This window comes from Apodemus sylvaticus, chromosome 11, assembly GCF_947179515.1.
Source record: "Apodemus sylvaticus chromosome 11, mApoSyl1.1, whole genome shotgun sequence".
NCBI classification, from domain to species: domain Eukaryota; kingdom Metazoa; phylum Chordata; class Mammalia; order Rodentia; family Muridae; genus Apodemus; species Apodemus sylvaticus.
The window spans coordinates 105,435,511-105,462,633 of record NC_067482.1 but is presented as its reverse complement, the minus strand read 5'-3'; the positions used below and the strand labels follow the sequence as shown (position 1 = coordinate 105,462,633).

At 39.2% G+C, this 27,123-nt stretch overlaps 1 protein-coding gene across 1 annotated transcript in view; it reads left to right on the top strand.

The window, feature by feature from the left end:
• Positions 1-27,123, top strand: part of Eml6 (EMAP like 6) — a 325,012-nt gene that overhangs the window by 162,016 nt on the left and 135,873 nt on the right. Inside the window, exons 5-7 of the mRNA XM_052198122.1 lie at positions 8,813-8,881; positions 14,807-14,992; positions 16,360-16,495. Of these exons, the coding sequence (XP_052054082.1) occupies positions 8,813-8,881; positions 14,807-14,992; positions 16,360-16,495 (391 nt within the window). The remainder of the gene's footprint in view (positions 1-8,812; positions 8,882-14,806; positions 14,993-16,359; positions 16,496-27,123) is intronic.

The window sequence follows — 27,123 nt, the reverse complement described above, 5'->3', positions numbered from 1 at the left end:
GAATATGGAGAGGATAGTACTTTGGAAAGTAAACAAACCAAAAGGTTAGCTTAGAGGATATTTTCATAACAAATAGCAAACCACAGGCAGAGAGACGTGCCTAAACAAGGCACATGCCAAGTCCTAGCACCAAGCAGTGTTTGGACCTCAGTCTCCTGCTGGTCTGTACATACTACTTGTGCATGTGGTAGACTGCTGCTACTTTTGAGGGCAGTCCACTTTGCAAAACTGTCCTCTACTCAATCAAATGCTGTTAAGTTTAATCTGTCTAACCATTCTCTTTTAGCATTACAGAATGTCACATGGTTTGCCTGTCTGATTTCAGTGACTATGCTCCTTCGCTCTGTCATAATTAATAGTTAGGGGCAGATCGTTAGTTTAGTGAGAATTTGTTACTGGAGACCTAGCCATAAAGCCTGGCTCTAGGTCCAAACATTTGCCAAATTAAAATTAAAAGAGAATAGCTACATGCATGCCTGTATTTGTGTGTGCATATATATGTGTATGTATTTGTGTATGTATATGTGCACATGTATATATGTATTTGTGTGTGCGTGTGTGTGTGTGTGTGTGTGTGTGTGTGTGTGGCGTGTGTGTGTGTGTGTGTGTGTGTGTGTGTGTGTGTGTGTGTGTAAAAAGGAATCTATTTTCAGTTTTGCCCCAAACAGGAGGGAATAATTCTCAATGTACCTCTGCCTTTCACTGTAGCACTGTTACAACTATGGAAAGATCAGAACAGAAACCTACACTTATGCGTATCACTGGGCTGTTTCTCACATGCCAGGAGTCAGAGTGGCTGCTTTTACTCCAGCATGGTATTTCTGTAGGGAGCTGGAGGTGAAAAAGACAATCTTCAAAAATATTTCTTAATGCTTAGGACTCAGTTACAATGTGAATGTAGAATGTTTTGAGAGAGGCTCCTTAATCAGTATCACATAGTTTTATTATTCTTCATTATTGATGCCTTGGTGCCAGCGGGAATAATTGGTTTCTTATGATTAACTTCAAGAGATTATTTTAGTGCTAAAAACTTACTTATATGTGTTTAATAAGGTTTTATAGTCTTCAAAAATCATTTCACTACATTATCTTAACTAGCTTCACAACAAAACTAGCTAATTTTAGAAAAGATGATATAACTGTTAGAAGTACCAAAACCTGGCTGAACTCAGATGCTAAAATGGACACATGGACTGAATCTGTACTCTTCAGAGCAGCCTGGAGTTCATTGTATCTTCTTCCTGGGTGATAGGAAGTGATGGCTGGATTCTTTCAATTTTTGACCCTGACAATTGGTTCTTCCCTTCCTCCCTTCCCTCCTCCTCCTCCTCATTCTTCTTCTTCCTCTTCCCCCCTCTCTCTTTCTTCTCTCTCATTATTCTGTTGCTTGATATTTCCTTTTTTCCCCAATATAATATTTTAAATTTGGGAATTTTATATAATGCACCCTAATCACACTCACTTTCCAATCCTTTCTATCAACACTTTACAGAATCTGGCTCATAGGCCACCTGTTCAGAACATCCTGGAATCTGCTTTTAAATGCCAATAACAGAACTCATTCTATACCAGTAGACTGGAAAAGCCTTGGACATGTATGTTGTCAACACTTACGATAGGTAACTTAGTTTTCAAGGTTGGTAGGGGTATTTTCTGTCTTCGAAATGGAACTAGAACTCCCTGCAAACTGTCTCATAGCTTCTTCATAGAGAATAAAAAATGGTGATAGCTGGTATGTTTTCAGTTCCTTGGAAAATTGAAAGTATACGAGTTTGGGGAGCATTTTAAATGATTTAAAGGACTGGGATGATCTGGATCCAGGTAAATGCCTTCTTTCATACTTTCTGTTACTGTTCAGGGTATATGTCCACAATACAGTATACATAGCCATTAATTACACTCCCAAGTTTTATGATTTATTCTAATTTTTATTGAAAAGCTATCTCCAAAGTGTTTTATCAGCACTGTGAAGACTTCCAGAAAATTCCATTTAAAAATTACCCTAATTGTCAAAAGTTGTTTTCCACAAATGGAACTTTTTTAAAATTTATTGAATATCATCTTCATTTACTCTAATTTATTCTAATAATTTATTGAAAATTTATTTAATTTTTATTTATAATTTATTCTAATTTTTATTGAAAAGCTGTCTCCAAAGTGTTTTATCAGCACCGAGAAGACTTCCAGAAAATTCCATTTAAAAATTACCCTAATTGTCAAAAGTTGTTTTCCACAAATGGAAATTTTTTTTAATTTATTGAATATCATCTTCATTTACATTACCAATGGTAAAACCTTTCCCTATTTCCCCCTCCCCAAAAAGTTCCAACCCCTCCTCCTACCCCCGCCTCCAACGTATATGCCCCTCCACCTGACACACTCCCCCTCCCCCCATTTCCCTTTGTTGGGGCATCTATTGAGCCTTCACTTGATCAAGGACCTCTCCTCCCACTGATGCCCAACAAGGCATTCCTCTGCCACATTTTTGGCTGGAATCATGTGTACCCCTTGGCTGATGGTTTAGTCCCTGGGAGTCCTGGGGTGTCTGGGTGGCTGAAATCATTGTTCTTCCCATGGAGTTGTAAACCCCTTCAGCTCCTCTGGACCACCCTCTGACTCCTCCATTGGGGATCCCACACCCAGACCAACGGTTGGTTGCCAGCATCTGCCTCTGTGTTTGTAAGGCTCTGGCAGGGCCTCTCCAGAGACAACTATGGCATGCTCCTTTTGGTATGCACTTCTTGTCGTCCATAGTAGTGTCAGGGTTTGGTGACGGTTTACAGGATGAATCCCCAGGTAGGACAGTCTCTGGGTGGCCTTTACTTCAGTCTCTGCTCCATATTTTGTCTCCTTTATTGCTCCTATGAGTATTTTGTTCCCTTTCTCAGAGGAACCAAAGCACCCTCACTTAATTCCTCCTTCTTCTTGAGCTTCCTGTGGTCTGTGAGTTGTAACTTGTTTATTTTGAGCTTTTGGGCTAACATTCACTTATCAGTGAGTGCATACCATGTGTGTTCTTTTGTGATTGGGTTACCTCACTCAGGATGGCACTTTCTAGTTCCATCTATTTGCCTAAGAATTTGTTTGAATTCATTGCTTTTAATAGCTTAATAGTACTCCATTGTGTATATATACCACAGTTTCTGTATCCATTCCTTTGTTGAAGGACATCTAGGTTCTTTCCAGCTTCTGGCTATTATAAATAAGGCAGCCATGAACATAGTGGAGCATGTGTCCTTATTACATATTGGGATATCTTCTAGGTATATGCCCGGGAATGGTCTATGAACCATATATACCTATGTCCAATTTTCAGAGGATCTGCCAAACTGATTTCCAGAGTGGTTTTACCAGCTTGCAATCCCACCAACAATGGAGAAGTGTTCCCTTTTCTCCATATCCTCTCCAGCATCTGCTGTCCCCTGAGTTTGTCATCTTAGTCATTCTGACCAGTGTGAGGTGGAATCTCAGTGTTGTTTTGATTTGCATTTCCCTGATAACTAAGGATGCTGAACATTTCTTTAGGTGCTTTAGAGTCATTCAGTTGAGAATTCCCTGTTTAGCTCTGTACCCCATTTTTAATAGGGTTATTTGACTCTCTGGAGACTAACTTCTTGAGTTCTTTGTATACATTGGATATTAGCCCTCTATTGGATGTAGGATTAGTAAAGATCTTTTCCCAATTTGTTAGTTGCCGTTTTGACCTATTGACTGTGTCCTTTCCCTTACAGAAGCTTTGCAATTTCATGAGGTCCCATTTGTTGATTCTTGTTCTTAGAGCATAAGCCAGTGGTGTTCTGTTCAGGAACTTTTCCCTGTGCCCATGTGTTCAAGGTTTGTCCCCACTTTCTCCTGTCACACAGTTTCAGTGTGTCTGGTTTTATGTGTAGGTCCTTGATCCACTTGGACTTGAGCTTTGTACAAGGAGATAAGAATGGGTTGATTTGCATTTTTCTGCATGCTGATCTCCTGTTGATCCAGCACCATTTGTTAAATGGATGTTTTCCACTGGATGTTTTTAGCTCCTTTGTCAAATATCAAGTGACCATAGGTGTGTGTGTTCTTTTCTGGGTCCTCAATTCTGTTCCATTGATCTTTCTGCCAGTCTCTATACCAATACCAAACTGTTTTGATCACGATAGCTCTGTAGTAGAGTTTGAGGTCAGGGATGATGATTCCCTCAGAAGACCTTTTGTTGTGGAGAATAGGTTTTGCTATTCTGGGGTTTTTGTTATTCCAGATGAATTTGAGAATTGTTCTTTTTAGCTCTATGAAGAATAACAAAAATTTGGGGTTTTGATGGGGATTGCAGTGAATCTGTAGATTGCTTTCGGCAAGATGGCCATTTTTACTGTATTGATCCTGCCAATCCATGAACATGGGAGGTCTTTCCATCTTTGGAGACCTTCTTCGATTTCATTCTTCGGACTATTGTGAAGGGTGTCATTTCCCTAATTTCTTTCTTATCTTGTTTATCCTTTGAGTAGAAGAAGGCTACTGATTTGCTTGAGCTGATTTTATTTCCAGCCACTTTGCTGAAGTTATTTATCAGCTTTAGGAGTTCTCTGGTGGAAGTCTTGGGGTCGCATAAATATACTATCATATCATCTTCAAATAGTGATATTTTGACTTCTTCCTTTCCAATTTGGATGCCTTTGACCTCCTTTTGTTGTCTGACTGCTCTAGCTAGGACTTCAAGTACTATATTGAATATGTAGGGAGAGAGTGGGCAGCCTTGTCTGGTCCCTGATTTTAGTGGGAGTGCTTCAAGTTTCTCTCTGTTTAATGTGATGTTGGCTACCAGTTTGCAGTATATTGCTTTCACTATGTTTAGGTATGGGCCTTGGATTCCCAATATGTCCAGGACTTTTATCATGAAGAGATGCTGGATTTTGTCAAAAAAAAAAAAAAAAAAAAAAAAAAAAAAAAAAAAAAAAAACCTTTTCAGCATCTAATGAAATGACCACAAGTGTTTTTTTTTTTTTCCTATAGTTTGTTTATATAGTGGATTACATCGATGGATTGAACCATCCCTGCTTCACTGAGATGAAGCCTATCTGATCATGGTAAATTATAGTTCTCATGCATTCTTAGATTTAGTTGGCCAGGATTTTGTTCAGTATTTTTGCATCCATGTTCATAAGGGAGATTGGTCTGAAGTTCTGTTTCTTTGTTTGGTCTTTATTTAGTTTAGGTATAAGCGTTATTGTGGCTTCATACAATGAGTTGGGTCGTTTCCTTGAGTTTCTATTTTGTGGAATAGTTTGAAGAATATCGGTATTAGCTCTTCTTTGAAGATCCGGTAGAATTCCCCCGCTAAACCCATCAGTTACTGGGTTTGTTTGTTTGTTTGTTTGTTTGTTTGTTTGTTTTTTGATGGGAGACTGTTAATGACTGCTTCTATTTCCTCAGGACTTATGGGATTATTTAGATGGTTTATTTGATCCTGTTTTAATGTTGGCACCTGGTATGTATCTAGAAAGTTGTCCATTTCATCCAGATGTTCAAACTTTGTTGAATATAAACTCTTGTAGTAGGATCTGATGATTTTTTGAATTTCTACAGTTTCTGTAGTTATGTTGCCCTTTTCATTTCTGATTTTATTAATTTGGATACTGTCTTTGTGCCCTCTGGTTAGTCTGGCTAAGGGTTTATCTATCTTGTTGATTTTCTCAAAGAGCCAACTCCTCATTTTGTTGATTCTTGTATAGTTCTTTTTGTTTCTATGTGGTTGATTACAGCCCTGTGTTTGATTATTTCCTGCCGTCTACTCTTCTTGGGGGTATTTGCTTCCTATTGTTCTAGAGCTTTCAAGTGCACTGTCAAGCTGTTAGTGTAAGCTCTCCATTCTCTTTTTGGAGGCAGTCAGAGCTATGAGTTTTCCTCTTAGCACTTCTTTCACTGTGTCCCATAAATTCTGGTATGATGTGTCTTCATTTTCATTAAATTCTAAAAATTCTTTAATTTCTTTTTTTATTTTTCCTTGACCAAGCTATCGTTGAGGAGAACATTGTCCAAGGTCCATGTGTATGTGTGTTTTCCATTGCTTTTGCTTGAGCTTAAGACCAGCCTTAGGCCATGGTTATCTGATAAAATACATGGAATAATTTCAATATTTCTGTATCCGTTGAGGCCTGTTTTGTGACCAATTATATGATCAGTTTTGGAGAACATACTATGAGGTGCTGAGGAAAAGGTATATCCTTTTGCTTTAGGGTAGAATGTTCTATAACTACCTGTTAGATCCATTTGGTCCATAACTTCAGTTAGTTTCACTGTGTCTCTGTTTAGTTTCTGATTCCATGATTTGTCCATTGTCAGAGTGTGTTGTTAAAGTCTCCCACTATCATTGTGCCGGGTGCAATGTGTGCTTTGAGTTTTATTAAAGTTTCTTTTATAAATGTGGGTGCCCTTGTATTCAGAGCATAGATGTTCAGAACTGAGAGTTCATCTTGGTAGGCTTTTCCTTTAACCAGTATGAAGTGTCCCTCCTTATCTTTTTTTTTTTTAACAACTTTTGGTTGCAAGTCAATTTTATCCAATATAAGAATAGCCACTCCAGCTTGTTTCTTAGGACCATTTGCTTGGAAAATCGTTTTCCAACCTTTGACTCTGAAATAGCGACTGTCTTTGTCACTGAGGTGGGTTTCTTGTATGCAACAAAACATTGGGTTCTGTTTATATATCCAGTCTGTTAGTTTCTTTCTTTTTATAGGGGAATTGAGACCGTTGATATTAAGAGATATTAAGGAAAAGTGATTGTTGCTTACTGTTATCTTCTTAGTTAAAGGTGAAATTCTAGTTGTGTAGCTATCTTCTACTGGGTTTGTTGAAAGATTACCTTATTGCTTTTTCTACAGTGTGGTTTCCAGGTTTGTGTTGCTATTTTCCACCCATTATCCTTTGTAGAGCTGGATTTATGGAAAGATATTGTGTAAATTTGCTTTTGTCATGGAATGTCTTGTTTTCTCCATCTATGGTAATTGAAAGTTTTTCTAGGTATAGTAGTCTGAGCTGACATTTATGTTCTCTTATGGTCTGTATGACATCTGCCCAGGATCTTCTAGCTTTCATCATCTCTGGTGAGAAGTCTGGTGTAATTCTGATAGGTCTGCCTTTATAAATTACTTGCCCTTTTTCCCTTACTGCTTTTAATATTCTTTCTTTGTTTAGTGCATTTGGTGTTTTGATTATTATGTGCCGGTCTGCTTTTATAAGTTACTTGCCCTTTTTCCCTTACTGCTTTTAATATTCTTTCTTTGTTTAGTGAATTTGGTGTTTTGATTATTATGTTATGGGAGGACTTTCTGGTCTGGTCCAGTCTGTTTGGAGTTCTGTAGACTTCTTGTATGTTCATGGGCATCTCTTTCTTTAGGTTAGGGAAGTTTTCTTCTATAATTTTGTTGAAGATATTTACTGGCCCTTTAAGATATAAATCCTCACTCTCTTCTATACCTATTATCCTTAGGTTTGGTTTTGTCCTTGTGTCCTGGATTTCCTGGATGTTTTGGGTTACAAGCTTTATGCATTTTGTATTTTCTTTGACTGTTGAGTCAATGTTTTCTAAGGTATCTTCAGCACCTGTGATTCTTTCTTCTATCTCTTGTATTCTGTTCTTGATGCTTACGTCTATGACTCCTGAATTCTTTCCAGGGTTTTCTATTTCCAGAGATGTCTCATGTTGTGATTTCTTTATTGTTTCTACTTCCACTTTTAGATCCTGGATAGTTTTGTTCAGTTCCTTCACTTGTTTGTTTGTTTTTTCCTGAAATTCTTTAAGAGATTTTTGTGTTTACTCATTAAGGGCGTCTGTTGACCCATGTCTCCTGTGTTTCTTATAGGGGTTTTTGCGATTCCTCTTTAAGGGCTTCTGCATGTTGATCCATGTTCTCCCATAATTTCCTATGGGATTTTTGTGTTGGCTTTTTAAGGGGTTTTACCTCTTGACCCATGTTCTTCTGTATTTCTTCAAGGGATTTTGTGTTTCCTCTTTAAGGGCTTCTACCTGTTGATCCATATGCTCTTGTATTTCTTTAAGGGATTTTTGTGTTTCCTTTTTAATGACTTCTACTTGTTGACCCATGTTCCCCTGTAATTTTTTAAGTGAGTTATTTTTGTCCTTCTTGAACTCCTCCATCAGCATCATGAGATATGATTTTAAATCCAGCTCTTGCTTTTCTGATGTGATGGAGTATCCAGGATTTGCTGTTGTGGGAGAACTGGGAGAACTAGTTATCTCTGGTGTTAGCTGGTCTTGTCTGTAACTTCTCTGTCCTGCAGGCCTGTGTTTATATACTCCTGGGATTCCCTTTCTCTCAAATGCCCTAAATACAGCTGGTTCTCCAGGAGGTATCAGGAGCCGGGGTCTTCCCAGTGGCAGAAGTGACATGGGTCTACCACATCCAAAGGAACGCAGGGGGGGGGGGTTGCTGGTATTGAGTCCCAGAGTGGCTCTGGCCCTCTAGAGGTGGGGGGTAGTTCTTGCTGAATGCTCTGGGGCTGCCAGTTCTCTAAAAAGTATCAGGAAGTAGGATCATCCCTGTGGCAGAAATGGCGTAAGTCTACCACATCTGAAGGAATGGGCAAATGGAATTTTTTAATGGATGCATCAGTTGTACTCAGAAACTAAGGTGAGTTACTTGTCTGCCTGGGCTGAAGGTAAGTAACCTCTAGGACAGAGGACCAACCTGTTCTGACTGGTTCATAGAGCTTGGTCCTCCTTTTTCCTACCCTGCAGTCCACATTAACAGTGTATTAGGGTATAGTCTTTGTGATTACATTGGTCTCTAAAGAACATTTAATTTCTTGACAGATTTTTGATATTTCATGGGATCCATATCAGCCAAATAGAATGGTTAGCTGTGGAGTGAAGCATATAAAGGTATGCTGGTTTTTCGTTTGGTGCCTTGAATTCTTGCATGAAAAAAAAATAGGTATTAATAACAGATGATTTTTGTATGTTTGATTATTTTCCTTTTTAATTTTATGTGCTTTGGTGTTTTGACTGCATGTGTGTCTGTGTTAGATCCCCTGGAACTGGAGTTACAGAAAATTGTGAGCTGCCATGTGGTTGCTGGGATTAGCACTCTGGTCCTCTGGAAGAGCAGACCAGTACTCCTTACTTCTGAGACCCCTCTCCAGACCCTGCTTTTTATTTTTATTTTATTTTTTGAAGCGGGGTTTTTCTGTGTAGCCCTGACTGTCCTGAAACTCACTTTGTAGGCTAGGCTGGCCTGGAACGCAGATGTTCTCTTGCCTCTGCCTCTGGAGTGCTGGGATTAAAGGCACGCTCCACCACGCTCATCAATACAGGTTTTGTTTTAAAACATAGAATCTTAGAAATATCAGGCAACTTCTGAATAGTACTAAATGAACAAAACTTCCTGTCCAGCTGCTGCTGGGCACTTCACCTGACTGTCATTGTTTTTCAATCCTGAAGCATAGCCCCTGTCTAAATTAGTCTGGATAAATAAGACAATGATAATAACCAGTTTTACTTCAGGGTAAAACTAATTAGGAGGAAGAATATGCACTATTTACTAAAGCATGTTAGAAGTTATAATTAAAATTATATAAATAAAAAATTTTAAAGCAGCAAAGTGAACAATTTGTGACAGTTTAGACACAGTGGCATCTCTAGCCAACAGTTTAGAATATGGTAGCATCTCTAACTACTGGGTTCTAAAACTCTTTGAATGAGGAATGTAATATACTTTATACTATACACGAAAGTAAATTCTAAGCCAATTAAAGTGTTTAATATTTAAGAAACCATAGATAACTAAAGAAGTATGGTGTTTTCCTGGGTAATGTAAAAAAATGGTTGCTTCCATGTTGGGAAGGCATTTACAGGCCAGAAGACATGTGAACATGTGTAGTTAGATGGAGGAAGATTAGCAGAGGTCACAAGGGAAAGCCTATGGACTGGGCAGCTGCAGACTTTCAAGGCCACCTCGGCCACCTCCCCACACAGACAAAAACAACCACCTGGTTAGAGTTACAATTTGTGCAGAGGCCACCAGAGGGCAGAAGCAAACCAGACTAAAAGAACAGCTACATAGCTGCGTACATTTCATCTTTGTCTTTACTAGAAAATTTATCAGCAAAAAAACGCCCATCATGCTGTTGGAAAGATGTCTTTGGCTTGCTGCAGTGTGGCATATAGCCTCAATATACAGAACCTTCTATAAGGTCACCGTTTATAAAATAAAGGCCCTGGAGAACTCTCTTTCTCTACAAGAAGTATTTAAGTAAATGTGTGATTGCTCTCTGACTGTGGAAAGGTTTTCTATCTGTAAGTGCAGAAAGAAGCTATAATAATAGTATTGGTATACAGATATATAAATTAACATATGCTATGTATTTGTTCTCCCTGGAGGAAAACCACATGGAAGCAAGAATAAAGGACAAACAGTATTAATATATTCATGGAATATAAACACAAATCTGTAGCTTAAACATGAATAACCAACAAAAAAAATAGAAACAGTTTTGGCCATGAGATACATGAAAATGCTAAATCTTATAGAATGCAGACTTTAAAAAAATGAATATATTAAGATCTTAATACATTGTATCTGGTGCTGATAAGGATTCAATGAGGGGCCACTTGCTGTGGATGGGTAAGTTTAGTCTTTCTGATCAGTAGTTTGGCAGTATTTATTGATAGCTCTAGAAATGTCAATCCCCTTTAGTCCAGTAATTTCATAATGTGAAGTTTCTACCAAGTGATTTATGAGGAATGTGAACCAAGAATTAATTCATTGCTGAGTAATTTTGCAATAACAAAGCCAAAGTGAAGAAAACATGAGACTGCCCAGTTACCCCCATGGTGAAATAAAATACACAATAAAATACACAACATTCTTATGATGCTATGTAGGATCATTGTAAGTCATGGCTTAGATGGCTAATTACCAATACCGAGAAATAATGAAAATGTGTTTCCATGGGGTGGTCTGGTCTACTTGTGGCTCTGAGGAGTGGGTTTCGCTATGGCATTACCTTGTCATTGTACTTTGTTCCAATTCCTTCCCTCCTGCAAAGCCCCCCACCACCACTGTGTCCCCCATGGTTCTTCTCTTCCACAACTCCCTTTCCTGCTCTCTTGTTACACAACAATAAGTACCACACTATTTTATCCTCCCTCCCTCCCTAACCTTTTCCTCTCACCTATGACCACCTTCCCAATCTCATGACCCATCAATATACATATACAAATATAACACTTTAAATCTAGTTCCACATATGAGAGAAAATGTGTACTTTGTCTTTCTGAGTTTAGAATATACCTCTCATCCCAGCTCTTAAGCTCAGTGAAGCACCTGCCCTCCCTCCCCAGACAGATGCTATTAGAAAGGCATTCTTACCTTAAACAGAAGCAGTAGAGTAGTGAGCCTGCATCAACAGTTTATCACCAACTCTGAAGAGCTGCACTGGCTCATGCTCTTTCCTCACCATTGCCCCTAAATTCCACAGTATATATTTATTTAGGAAATATCACTAAACATTAAATTGTTGTCTCTGAGTAAAATTAGTGAATGATGTCAGATTTTTCTCTTTTGTACTTTATAAGTTATTCCAAAATAACAAGCATTGCTTACTTTTTCCTTTTCTTGTATATGTTCATGTTCTAGTGCGTGAGTACACAATCTCCTCAGGACTTGTTTTCTTGCTCTTGCTCCCAAACTATGGAGGCTTCTACTTCCAGACTTCACCACTGAGTGGTACAACCAGTATGGCCACAGTAATGTTTACTTCTTTCTCTATTTCCTAAAATGTCCAAAAATGACAGACCCTGTATTCAACAAAATTATAGAAGAAAACTTCCCTAACCTAAAGAAAGAGATGCCCATGAACACACAAGAAGCCTACAGAACTCCAAACAGACTGGACCAGAATAGAAAGTCCTCCAGGCCCATAATACTCAAGACATCAAATGCACTAAACAAAGAAAGAATATTAAAAGCAGTAAGGGGAAAAGGGCAAATAACTTATAAAGGCAGACCTATCAGAATTACACCAGACTTCTCACCTGAGATGATGAAAGATAGAAGATCCTGGGCAGATCTCATACAGACCCTAAGAGAACACAAATGCCAGCCCAGACTACTATACCCAGCAAAACTCTCAATTACCATAGACTGAGAAAACAAGATGACAAAAGATGACAAGATGACTGAGAAAACAACATGACAAAACCAAATTTACATAATCTAGCCCTACAAAGAATAATAGATGGAAAACACCAACACAAGGAGGGAAACTACACCCTAGAAAAAGTAATCTTTCAACAAACACACGCAAACATAATTCTATCTCTAACAACAAAAATAACAGAAAATAATCACTTTTCCTTAATATCTCTTAATATGAAAATTAAGATTACCAACATATCCTAATTGATTGAAATTCAAAAATATGAGGAATTAGAAATTTGTTGGCTGTCACCCAGTGTTCTCTCTAATTTGGTAATTGGAGAGGTATGTCCAATATTGTACAATCCATATACAATTTCTGCTTATTTGTATGTGACAGTGTCTTGCTGTGTACTACATAATGGTCTTAAAATCATGCTTCTCCTATCTCATCCTCTCTATTAGTAAGATTATTTAATGTTTTTACACTATATTATGGTTTTCAAAACAGCCTAAATATTTCAGAATTATTTATACAGTCAAAAGAAACATAGACAATTAATTTGGGAGGTTTGTAAGAGAATAACAAAGATTGAGACTGAATGTTTTGCTTGCTATTTATAATTATTGTATCAATTTTGAAGAAGATGACCTTATAAGTTACTTTTTTCCTGAGATGAATGCTTTTCAAAATCTTCACAGTCAATGAACCAGGATCTTACCCTCACCTAATGTCTCTGCCATCCTCCAAGCAGAACCATTGTTCATTGAAACAGTTGATGAGTGTTTTCATGGATAGACCATCTTAATACGTACACCATTTCTTATATGAATATAACTTGTTCCCTGTGGGCTGAGAAGGATGACAATCACTCAAGTCAAATTGCTTTGACCATATCAGGAAATCTGTATCCAAATAATTGTGCCTACAATTCATTCCTTGATGCAATATAACTGTCAACTCTTAGCTTAGCTACTATGGAGGTAAAGTCCTTTGGTAAGGTGAGGGAAATTGAAGTAAAGCCTTATTACAATGAACTCCAATGTCTAAAAATTGTTCTCATTTTGGGTTTGTACCACAGTAAGAGCCAAGATTTTAAGCTCTGCTAAAAACAAAACAAACAAACAAAAAGACATTTAATAACATATCCATCATTTTTATGATTGGTATAAAAATATATATTGGGTTGAATATAATAAAATATTAAAATTAAAGTAAGAAAAGAAAGTCATCCTAAGACAGAGAGAGAGAGAGAGAGAGAGAGAGAGAGAGAGAGAGAGAGAGAGACTAGCAGACAGTAAAGGGCATTAAACAACACTGTGCCCTTGGACACAGCTAGAAAGTGGACTATTTGCAGCAGGAGTTACTGTTGCTTATCCAGTATGTAGAGTGTCTGTGCTGAAATGAGAAGCTGGAAGCGCCACCGTGAAGACCCCACTCTGCCCACTTTCCCGTAGCGTGCTCTCCCTGATGGATGTTGCCATTGTTGTTAGTTCACCTCACTGTTTCTCCAGTGGTCTCTGATGGACACTGCAAGGGTCACAGGATGCGTTGCTGTGCATCTGCCATGTTTATCTACTGCTTGCAAGTTGTCCTAATTGTCCTTGATGCATACTTAATAAACTCACTCATTTGAAAACCAAAAAAAAAAAAAGCAAAGTATTTCTGCCTGCTTTCCCACATTTGCATATGAAACAATAACAGACTCTGTCCTAACCTGTACTTAAGAGTATTGTGAGACTAAACAACAGGTGTGCAAGGCATTTGGAGATCGTGGGGGCATGGTAGTGGCACCAAAGTTACACCAATTCATACATTGCAAACTGCATCAAGGAAAACTGCTGGCTTCCTGTATAACTATGGTGGTGTCCCTGCTGTCATCTACAAATCATCCACAAGATCTGTGCAAATCAGATGGAGAAGCCTAGGTGATTGTGTGCCTTTGTGAAGTATCACTTGTATTTAGAAACATATGTTAGCAATTCTATAGTAAAACAACTCTAATACTTTGGTTAAAAAGGAATTATTTTTATTGCCATCATGCTCCAACCAACTCTACCAATCAGCCAGAAAGCAGTTTTTAAAATATACACATATACTTTAAAATGACGATGTGATATGTGTTATGCTAATATGAAGTTATTCCTAACCAGTTTTTCTTTATGTAATACATTAATGTACACACACACACCCCACATCACACCACATATGGCCTTATAAGTAGTTATGGATAGTCTACAAGTTGCTATGTAGACCACACTAGCCTCTAGTCTGCAATGTTCCTCCTTCCTCTGCCTCCCAAGTGCTGAGATTACAGGCATGTGCTGTAGACGTGGATTTCTTCTTATACTTATCTGTATTTCTGAACTTTTCTACAATCTGTATCCATTTGACAAAAGGCCAGTTCCGTTCTGTGAACACTGGGGTCATTTAAATGCCATTAAACATTAACATTTTGAAATTTTGGAGTTTTTAAATTTAACAGATATCTTTGAGCTTTTCTAATCTTCTAGAAGTATGCAGGTTTTTCATAGTTCTCCAACGACTCAGAGAAACAATTTATGTTCAGTTCCGATAACGTATATTCTGTAAAATTACTGAAAATACCAATAATGGAATGTATCGAGAGCACTCTATTTCAGCATATATTTATTTTATTTCTTCCTAGTTTTGGACGCTATGTGGAAATGCCCTGACTGCAAAAAGAGGCATATTTGGCAAAACAGGAGATCTTCAGACTATCCTTTGCCTTGCATGTGCCAAAGAAGACATCACATACTCTGGTGCTTTAAATGGTGACATCTATGTCTGGAAAGGGCTCACCTTAGTCCGCACTATTCAAGGAGCACATAGTGTGAGTATTGCCATATGAGGCTGTGGGATGATGTAATGAGGGATGATGTAATGAGGGATGATGTAATGTGGGATGATGTAATGAGGGATGATGTAATGAGGGATGATGTAATGAGGGATGATGTAATGAGGGATAGTGTACTGAATGGGTTAAGGCCACGCATCTCTATATCCTTGCCCTTTGCTTTACAGTTAGATTTCACCAGTTGTATGCTCAGATACACATACACATACACACACATGAAATCACTCATGAAGATTTCTCAAGTTACTTTTTTTACCTGGGGAAAAAATTCCATACTAAATCCAGCCTTCACCTTAACTTTAAATTGGCCGATAAGTGTTACTCTTCTGTAGTAGTTTGCCATAAGCACACTTCATCACTCTTTAAATTACTGCATGTCTGCTAATGTCCTGGGATCTTGTTAACTTCACACCTGCTTCACTGGTCCTGGGCTGTTAAGTTTTGTCTTTCAGTTTAAGAGAGTTAAATTTAATGGGTTGAGAGATGACTCTGGTTAAGATCACTTTCTGCTTACAGAAGGCCTGGGTGCAGTTCCAGCACCCACATGGTATAGTAGAAATAGGATAAAGAATGGCCTATCTTAATACCTTCAAATTTATTCCCCATTACTACTTTTAGTGCTGCAGATTGAACCCAGAGCCTCACACACTAGGCAAGACCTCTGTCATTATGCTGCATCCCCAGACCTCTTTACTCTTCCCATGAAGAAAACCTTAGACAACTCAGTTAAATAGTTACATTCTTTAGAGCCTTTCATGTTGTCTATGGTGAAAACCATTTGTCTTGGCTTCATTGCCAAATGACTCTTAAAATAATTAAGAAGGCAAATGAAAAGGGAGTCATGTAATAGTACACAATGCTGACACAATACTATTTGTAGTTTTTGGTTTGTCAAAAGTGACACCACCCTGAAAGGCTGAGAACTGTCTCAGGCACCTCTCTACTAGCAGATGGTGTAGCACGTGCCCAAAGTCTGTGTCTCTAATTCACTAATTTAGAACTTAAGGGTGACACCTATGTCATGTCTTTGTTTTTAGAAGGCTCAGTTGTCATACAGAAATGTGATTCTGTATCTGCTTTTACCAAGGCATTTATAACTAACATTTTGGAGGTGGTGGTGGTAATAATCTTATCAAATTAGATGTGTTGGAATTGCTTTGCTTTCTGGTGGTAGCTGTAATTACTCAATCCAGCTGAGATAGAGTATATAGGTTTGCTGTCAGATTTCAACAGAAAACAGCATCTGCTTTAATTAGTTTTGATCTATTATTTTTAATCATGGAGATTTAGCAGCAATGGCACTTGTGACTGCAGGACTGGATTCTACCTCTTCTAATTTACAGGCTGGGATTTTCAGCTTGTATGCATGTGAAGAGGGCTTCGCTACTGGTGGTCGAGATGGTTGCATACGATTATGGGACACTGATTTCAAACCAATAACCAAAATTGATCTCAGGGAGACAGAACAAGGATATAAAGGTAACATGTGCATTAGTATTTAGCGTGTGCTCTAAGAAGGTTACATACAATGTCAAGTTTTGTCTTTTTGATTAATAGATGTAAATATAAGGGCTGGAGAAACAGTTCAGCTGCTCTTGCAGAAGTCCTGGATACAGTTCACACCACCCACAGAGTGCTTTACAAGTGCTTCTAATTCCAGTTCCAGGAATCTCGTGCCTTCTTCTGGCTTCTGTGGATATTAGTTATACACAGAGTACACATACATGTGTACATACATGGGGCATATCACTTATACAAGTGGAAGTTTTTAAAAGAGTTAAATATGTGAGTTTTATATTCTATCTGATATTTGCTTTGTTCTATGAAGACTTTAAAGGTTTACATAAAAATATTGAATACAAGCTCCAACGTATGTTGAACATGAGTGGATATCTTTTCTCCTGCTTGGCACAAAGCTACAGTCATCCTGTAGCAAAGACAGATGATAACTTTACAGTGAAAAAGCTGAGTGGTTTCTCAGAATACAGGATTATTTTCAGTGATGAAAGGGAGAATTTCTGGACAAGGAAGTCAATAAAAGTGAAAATAAACCTGTGGCTACCTGCAGCACTCAGGTGGCTGAGGTAGACATCAGAGAGCAGAGAGAAGAAAACATGGACTGTATGTCTTCATGCTTCCTAAGCAGCGTTGTTTCCTATCAAACTTTATTTTTAAATTTAGCAGCTGATCCATGTTGTGACTCACCTTGTACCTCCTTCCTTCTGCCATTCACATAGTGACTCATCTCGTACCACAGGCTACCTCCTTCCTTCTGCCATTCACTATAAACAGTGCAGCACAGCTCTTCTGGAGATGGCACTGGATCTGTCTTAGGGATCTGTGGATACCTAACACCAGGCTTCTTAGAAAGTTGTAGAATTTGGTTTCCATCATTTAGGACAAGGTCAAGATCCTTAAATGCTCTATAATATCACGTGGGCTTAAGCAACTTTACTCAGAAGAATATACAAATATGTAGAAGCAAGTTAGTTTTTCTAAGAGCCACATTTTAAAAAGACAAAATTCTTCAACCAAACAACTCCAGACCCCAACCCTATGAGCGTTTGCAGAGAGTCGGGGTAGAGCAAGGATGAAAGGCGGGTGTGGAGGAGACAGAGGGGACAGCAGGTTTGTATACACTGTCTCATCCTCAGAGAGATTGTAACCTTCTGCTCTGCCTACTGCCTGCTTCAAAAAACGGAAGTAAAGTACATTTGGGAAGAGCAGATTCAGGCAAAACAGTGTCAGGATTGAGTTGGTCTTGATGTGGATGTCAGACTGTAGGAGTGACTTTATCTTCAGAAGGACGTTTGATATGCATGAATCTCTCTCTCCTCCCATCTTTTTGCTATTGGGTAACAATGACTGCTGACCTCATTTCCATGGAAACTATGTTTTATGGCTCTTTTTGTATGGTTTTGGTTTTATTCTTCATTTTATTAAAAAGACTTTCTAAACATTCAGCAAGAACATTTTCATGGTCATGTTCTATTTCTCTAACACCATACTTGCTACTTTGTGTCTCAAGTTTGAAAATATTAATCAGGATCAGTGAGATAGCTCAACCATAAAAATTCTTGATGCCAATCCTAATGGCCTGACTTCAATCCCTGAACAATGATAGGAAGAAAAATCTGACTCCTGTAAGTTGTCTTATGACCCTCATATGCGTTCTACATATGCATTTATGTATGTGTATGTTCATGCACACACACAAATAACTAAATGTCATTTTAAAATTAAGGGACTACCACTTATTAGCATTTGTAAACTTTTTTCTTTTTTTTTCGATGTATTTTTATTTTATTCGATATATTTTTATTTACATTTCAAATGATTTCCTCTTTTCTGGTCCCCCACTCCCCGAAAGTCACATAAGCCCCCTTCCCTCCCCCTGTTCGCCCACCCACCCCTTCCCACTTCCCTGTTCTGATTTTGCCTTATACTGCTACACGGAGTCTTTCCAGAACCAGGGGCCACACCTCCGTTCTTCTTGTACCTCATTTGATGTGTGGATTATGTTTGGGGTATTCCAGTTTTCTAGGCTAATATCCACTTATTAGTGAGTGCATACCATGATTGATCTTTTGAGACTGGTTTACCTCACTTAGTATGATGTTCTCCAGCTCCATCCATTTGCCTAAGAATTTCATGAATTCATTGTTTCTAATGGCTGAATAGTACTCCATTGTGTAAATATACCACATTTTTTGCATCCATTCTTCTGTTGAGGGATACCTGGGTTCTTTCCAGCTTCTGGCTATTATAAATAGGGCTGCTATGAACATAGTGGAGCATATATGCTTATTACATGGTGGGGAATCCTCAGGGTATATGCCCAGGAGTGGTATAGCAGGATCTTTTGGAAGTGAGGTGCCCAGTTTTCGGAGGAACCGCCAGACTGATTTCCAGAGTGGTTGTACCAATTTGCAACCCCACCAGCAGTGGAGGAGTGTTCCTCTTTCTCCACATCCTCGCCAACATCTGCTGTCTCCTGAGTTTTTAATCTTAGCCATTCTGACTGATGTAAGGTCAGATCTCAGGGTTGTTTTGATTTGCATTTCCCTGATGACTAATGAAGTTAAGCATTTTTTAAGATGTTTCTCCACCATCCGAAGTTCTTCAGGTGAGAATTCTTTGTTTAACTCTGTACCCCATTTTTAATAGGGTTATTTGATTTTCTGGCGTCTAATTTCTTGAGTTCTTTGTATATATTGGATATTAGCCCTCTATCTGATGTAGGGTTGGTGAAGATCTTTTCCCAAACTCTTATTCCAAGATCCTATTTAGTGTGCAACATATGAAGACTTCTCTTGCTTCTCTTGTAGACTTCTAGGTCTATGAAATGAATCTAGCAATTTCCAAGTTGTCAAAAATGAAGAGTTTCCAAATGAACTAAAGTAAATACTACACTTATGAAAATGAGATAGCTCTGTTATAAAGAGATTGCCAATCAATCTTCTTATGTTTTTTTTTAGTCAGGCAAATTAAAACACTTAACTTCCAGTAAAAGCAGTAACTCCATTTTAAATTTTGATGCATCAGGTTGGCAAGAAAAGGTAAAAATAATTCTTAAAATGTGTCAACCAAAGTGAGTATGTTCACCTAATTGTTACAGAGTATAAAAGAAATACAGTAATTATTCACCCAATACAAGATGCATTATTTATCCATTCAATAAACATTTATTAAGCATCTATTGAGATGTGTGCCAAAGAACTAGAAAAGCAGTTCTGAAAAGCATGCTTGAGTACATTTTTTCTGGGGATTATAAACACATAATAGATATTTGTCTAACGAGCTAAAAAGTGTGAATAGGAAGAGATCTTCATCAGGAAAATCACAGAGCAAGAGCTGGGACTGGGGCTGGGCTCTGCAGGACACAAGGTGTGTTGTGCGTTTCCTGGTCTGGAACATCATTGAGCACGTGGATTTCAACAGTTGCTTTATCACTTGTGTCCAACAGCTTTAAAAGTTGTTTTGTTTATACAAGCCAAGTAATAATTCTTTTTTCAAAACCTTCCAACGACTCACCATTTTTCTGAAACACCCAAAGTCCTTATGACGGCCTCAGAGCAACTGCTGCTGCCTCTGCCTTGCCCAGGCCACCTCGCACATTTCACTCTGTCTTCTTTGTCCCTTCCCAACCTGAGCCTTTTACCCACTGAATCTTGCACTGATTGACCCTGCCTGAAATTTCATTCTTCTTCCAGCCCCTGGGCATTCCTGATACCTCTTTGCAGTTGTGCTAATGCTGTGCACCTTGTAACATACAGCACACTTACCCATCTGCAATGTGCGTGGCTTTGTTTATGTCAACTGGATATCTTTTTTTCCCTGATGCCTAAGGAGAGCTTACAGTAGTAGGTCCTCTTATGTGCTGGAGTCCTGCAAACAGGTCAGACAGTGAGTATCACATTCAGACTGGAGTGTGGTAAAACCAAGAGCCAACTCAACTTAAGGAGAAACACATAGTTAGGTTTCTTCATGTCAACTTCTGACTTTGCCCATGGCCCACAAGGACCTGGATAGAAGGTCCTGGTATGGGTTTAGGGAAATGAGTACTATGCTTCTGCTGCCAGTCTGTAGGGTGCTTTTGTGCTTCCTAGACAGAAGCTGTAACTAGAAGCTCTTTGAAGGTTGGTCTTATGCAACTTTTATTTCTTGTGCTACCAGAGCCCATACTTTGTCTGGACTTTAATAGCCTTTCAGTTTTCTCCAGTCTCCACAGCAGTCTTTCTCTCTCTCTTTCTCTCTCTCTCTCTCTCTCTCTCTCTCTCTCTCTCTCTCTCTCTCTCTCTCTGTGTGTGTGTGTGTGTGTGCCTCTCTCTGTCTCTCTCTCTCACTCTCACAATCTGTCTGTCTCTCTGTCAAAGTGAGCTCATGCTGTATAAGGATGGGTAATTCAGCTGTGTATTTGATTAATAGTCTTTTTGCTTAAGATAGTCAGGGCAATGGGGTAATCCAGTTGCTACAAATGAGTGAGTGACATTGTTTCTAATGTCTTTCTTTATTCACAGGAAAGTGAATACCAGAATTGATTATAATACCCATTAACACTAAATGTGCCTTTTAGAAGATTTCAGAAGGACCTAACAACTGTCCATTTGGGTCCTCTTTGTCTGTCTCCCTCAAGTGTCTACTTCATTAGTTCCTTTCCTACTGCTGTGATAAAATACTATGACTAAGTCAACTTAATAGAAGAGTTTGTCTAGGCTTATAGTTCCCATGGTTTAGAGTCCATAATGGCAGAGCAAAGGCATGGTTGCAGAAATAGGAATTTGAGGACTCACATCTTGAACCACAAACAATAAACAGAGTTCAAACTACAAATAGTATGAATCTTTATAAACTGTCCCCAGTGCCACCCTCCTCAAGCCTCTCCAAACAGTGCTGCCAAATAGGGACCAAGTGTGCAGATGAACAAGACTGGGGAACATCTGATTCAAAACAATTCCCCAACTTGGAACATGTTTTTTTATCTAAGCAGAGAGTGGGTAGGTGGGCCAGGAGGCCTGGATTCTTCGCTGTTATTCATTTTTGACTATTTTTATTCCACAGAATACCCTAGGGATCATATAGTATAACATTTCTCAAATTGGACAGAAGGTATTTGGAATTGTCTAGAAACATTTTTGATTGTAAAAACTTCATAAGTTTTATGAGAAGTTGTGGGTGGAGATCAAGGATGCTACCCAATGTACTTCACTGGCCAGGACAGGACCTGCAATGAAGAATTTTCTGGCACAAATGTTGCAGTGAAGAAACCCAAGGAAAATATTCAAAGATCAGCTCTCAAATTGGAGTACCTATGTTTTCAAAAGAAATGCAACCAAGGCATCACATTCTCCAGGTCCCGGAAGGCATCACATTCTCCATGTCCCAGAAGGCATCACATTCTCCAGGTCCCGGAAGGCTTCACATTCTCCAGGTCCCGGAAGGCGTCCATTATTCTCCCTTCCCTTCGGCTGTCCTAATCCAAATTGCCAGCAGCAGTGAATAACAGTTCCCTTTTTTCATGAACATTGTTATTTACTTTCTGTAATAACTGTCCTAAATTGGCATATCACTATAGTTCCTATTTGCCTTGCCCTAGAACCTAATTATAGTGGACATTTTTATTCATTTGTTGGCCATTGTATTCTTTTGAAAATTATATTTTCAGATCATTTGTCCATTTAAAAGTAGACTACTTGAGGGTTTGGTTGTATACTTCCTTGTGTGTTGAAAATATTAGCTGTCTATCAGATGCATAGCTGTCTATCAGATGCATAGCTGTCTATCAGATGCATAGCTGGCAGAGATTTTCTCCCAGTTTCATTCATTGTCTCTTTGCTCACTTGGTGATTTCTTTGTCATACAGGATGTTAGTTTTAGTTTTAGTTTTTATTTTAGTGTGTAATCTCATCTGTAAGTTTTATTTTGTAGTTTCAGGTCTTATATTTAGGTCTTATATTTAAGTTGATTTTTATTTTAGAGTGAGAGACAGTGATCAAATATGTGAGCAAAGAGAATAATCAGTTTCCCAAGACTGTGTATTGAAAAGACCGTTCTTTCTCCATGTGATGTATGGCGTCTGTGTCGGTTTGAATATGCTTGGCCCAGGGAGTGGCACTATTAGGAGGTTTAGCTTTGTTGGAGTGTGTGTGTCCTTGTTGAGGGAAGTGTGTCACTGTGGGGCTGGGCTTTGAGGCTCCTATGCTCAGGTTCTATTCAGTGCAGAAGGAAACCCTCCTCCTAACTGCCTGGAAGACAAGTCTTCTCTTGGTTTCCGTTAGAAGCAACATACAGAACTCTCAGCTCCTCCATCACCATGCTGCTTGGACACTGTCGTGCTTCCCGCCATGATAATGCACTGAACCTCAGAACCTGAAAGCCAACCCCAATTAAATGTTGTGTTTGCCCATGATGTCTCTTCACAGCAATGGAAACCCTGACTAGACAGGACCTATTTCAAGTTTTGTTCACTCTGCTAGTTTGTTTCTGGTATCCTTTTAGTTTCATCCATCTGCTTGTTTTCATGCAAATGTTTTGCCATGGTAGCTCTCTAGTATGCCTCAAAATCAGATTTTATGTCCTTTTATGCTTTGTCTTTTTTTTTCTTTTTTGTTTTTTTGTTTTTTCTTTTCAATAGAATGGAGTACCTCAGGCCTTGGCTAGAGAAATGATATTCTTGGTTTGCTCCAAAGATTACAGCATTATATACTACTGCCATTTTTTTTAACACTTAAGTCAACTAGACCCATCAATCAACTGGCCAGATTTCCACCCATAGAATATCTGAATCACTCAAAGCCATGCTAAGGAGATGGGAGGAAATACATTTTGTATTTTTCCTTTCTAAGCTTGCTAAAATGCTAAAATGTTCTTCCTAAGATTGAACCACAGGACAGGCTGTTTTGAGATTTGTTTGCCAGTGCAATTAATCTAAATCTTTTCACCTTAGTCCTAGGCTGACTCTTAGAACAAGAATGATCTCTAGGTAACATACTAAAATTATTCTCCTCTGAAACCTCTTGATCCAGGCCCTTGGAATTCAAGTCACCCTCAGCACCACGGCCTTTCCATGTTTCTACTAGTATGGCCCATTAAGCCCCACTTACATCATTTCACTGCTTTTCAAAGTCTGAAAATCCATATTCCTCCAAACAAAGGCCTATCATAGTAATACCCCAGTCCTTGGTACCAAATTGTCTTTTGTCTTAGTTTGGGTTTTATTGCTATGACCAAAGCCCAAGGCAGATAAAATTCTAGCATGAATCAGGTGAGAGTGGGCATGAAGTCCTACTGAAGTCTACATGAAGTCCTTTGAGTCTTCAGTGTGATTGTGCCATTATCAACCATACACATTCACTCAGTCCTCTGTTCCCTTCGAGCATTCACAAATATGGAGATTTTTCATTTAATAACTGTCACCAGGGACACCATTTTCTCCCATTTTCCTCTTCCTCCAATGTCATCACTGTTATCTCCCTCTCTGAGCTACCAACGCCTCCTTAAAGTTGTTTTGTGTCAGAGGATTAACCTCAGGCCTGACACATAGCAGGTAAGTGTATCTACCCTTTCCTGATATTTTAAAAGATTTGTTCTCAAGTTCATATACTCTTCCTTTGCTTGTTCTAATCTGCTATCTAAGCTTTTAAAAATTAAATGTATTCTTTGAGAATCATATACAATGCATTTTAATCATATTCAGCGCCCCCCAACCCCATCTTTTCCTAGATTAACTCTACCTCCTTATCCACCTAACTTCATGCCTTGGAGTATGGTTAATCTATCAGAGGTCATACCCCTAAAGAAAACTAAGTTATCTTTCCCAGCAGATATCAAATGCCAGTAATTTCTTAAGTAATGGCACAATCACACTGAAGACTCAAAGGCCTTAGACCTTAAGACAGTAGGCAACACCATCACCCACATGGTCCAGGCTCAAATGGCAAAGCATTCTTCCTCTTCCAGGTGAGACTGCTGCCTAGAGTGACAGGCTAGCCCTTTCCCCTGTGCTACGTCTAGTAAATAATTACCCCTGTAATGAGATTATATATATATATATATAATCACATGCAGAGTCTCCCCTGTGTGGCTTGCTCATGTACTTCTGAATTCTAACTCAGAAAAGCATAATGTTTTCTTATTCTTTTCTTTTTCTTTCGAACACTGCCAAAATCCAAAGTACATTTCCCAGGGTACTCTGGGCTTTCTTACTATATGAAGCTAAGCATCCCTTTCAGCCAACCTCCACTGCCGACCTTCCTCCTTTTCTCCTCATTCTAAAGGCCTGACTATGTCTCTTTTTCATCTCTTCCTTCCCAGCAACAGCTGAGGGTGAGCTGGCTCTGTTACTTGTCTCTCTAATAAACTTTGGAGGGATGGTTCTAATCAGGCAGTAGAGGTTTCCTCTCTTAATGTTAATGCTTTCTCTGCTAATAGTAAAGGCTTCTTGGATGGTGGACCCCATAGTAGTTAAGCATCTGAAGTTCTCTCCCTCTGACCAGTCAGTGGCGCTGCTGCAGACACTATGCAGAAGTAGTGACAGAAGCTGAAGCTCATCCTTTGTGCCGTGCACATTTGGTCCTGACAGTCTAAGCTCTGACTCAGAGGGACATGTGGCAAACCTGATGGTGGGGCAGCAGTGGGAGCCGCTGACACCCTCATTACCTGTGAGCCAGCCACAGGTGCTGCACCACAGTTCAGGGTTAAGATGTGTTAGAGGCTGAACCTGTTCCTTCAGTCCTGGCACTGGCAACTTCCACGTGCAATTGGCAGTGCCTTTAGTCTCTGAAGGCATGTTACTGAACACCTGGTTCTTCAGGATTCTGCCTATTAATTTCTCTGTGGTGAGACACTTGTGTCCTAAAGTTGTTATGCTGAGTTATTTCAGATTTTCAAGGTAGGCTACCCCCACCCCAAGCCAATGTAATGACTTTAGAGACATTGTAGAAATCCCAAATCCAACCAGTAGCTTCCTTTTAAAGATAGCCTCTGACTGTAGCACTAGGAATTCTCTGGGAAGATGGTGTGAGCTCCTCCCAAAGCAGGGCTTCTGCGCAGAGAGCAGGCTACTTTATTCGGTGTACCTCCTGTAGCTGGGTTCTAGCACTGACAGATTGCCATCTCTCTCCTGCTCTGGCTGTGCCTTGACGGCTGGTGGCTTTCTTATGCTGTTGTTCCAGGTTTCTGAATCTTATAATGAATGTCACTATCTTTCTCTTGTTGATTCCTAGCGTTTACCCATGCCCACCTCACAATGTCAGTATGTGTTGTTATTTTAGTTCACATTTAGGAAGGCAGGTGCTTGTCTTTGTTAATGTTGTCTTTCTGATAGAGTCACCTTGACCACAACAACACTTATAAAACAGCATTTAGTTACGGTTTGCTTACAATTTCATAAGCTTAGTCCATTATTATCATGACAGGAAGTAAACAGACATAATGTTGTAGCAGTAGCTGATCTACAGGCAGCAGGCAGAGAGAGAGAGACAGAGACAGAAAGTCAGACAGTCACACAGAAAGAAAGAAACACACAGAGACAGAGACAAGACTGGGCCTGGTGTGGGTTTTTGACACCTCAAAGCCCACCACTAATGATTATGTCCTAGAGTTTCTATTGCTGTGAAGAGACACCATGATCATGACAACTCTCAAAAAGAAAAATATTTAATTGGAGCTGCCCATTCTTTCAGAGGTTCAATCTATTGTCATCATGGTGGGAAGCATGGCAGCATCTAGGCAGACATGGTACTGGAGAAGGAGCTGAGAGTTTTATGTCTTGATCCACAGGCAGCAGCAGAACAGGTTTGAGCTCCTGAGACCTCAAAGCCCATCCCCAGTGACACATACTTCCTTCAACAAAGCCACACCTGCTCCAACAAGACCACACCTCCTAACAATACCACTCCCTATGAGCCTATGGGGCCATTTTTATTCAAACCACCACATTCCACTCCTTGGCCACCATAGGTTTGTAGCCATTCTATAATGCAGAAATGCATTCAGTCCAACTTCAAAAGTCCCCATAGTCTAAAACAGTCTCAGACTAGTTTAAAAGTCCAAAGTTCAAAGTCTCTTCTGGGATTCATGCAGTCACTTAATTGTAGTCCCCTGTAAAATCAAACTGATTACATACAATCACATACAGATAAAAACAAACAGATCAAGTACTTCCAACATATAATGGCACAGGATGCCCATTACCAGTCCAAAAGGGAACACAATGAAAAGACTGAATCAAAGCAAGGCTCAAAACCAGCTGGGCAAACTCCAAACTCTACATTGCCATGTCAAATGTCAAAACATTCCTTCATTACCTTCATCTTTGTTGACTCTAACTTCTCTCTCTCTCTCTCTCTCTCTCTCTCTCTCTCTCTCTCTCTCTCTCTCTCTCTCTCTTTCTCTCTTTCTCTCTTTCTCTCTCTTTCTCTCTTTCTCTCTTTCTCTCGGGCTATTACTACTCCCTGTTAGCAGATTTCCTTGAACAGGTATCACATGACTCTGGCATCTCCAGCATCTTGGGGTCTCCAAGGCAACCCAGGTTTCACCTTCACAGATTCATAGCCTCTCTAGACGTTTATGTAGAGACACCCCTGGTACATGCCAGGCCTCAGGGA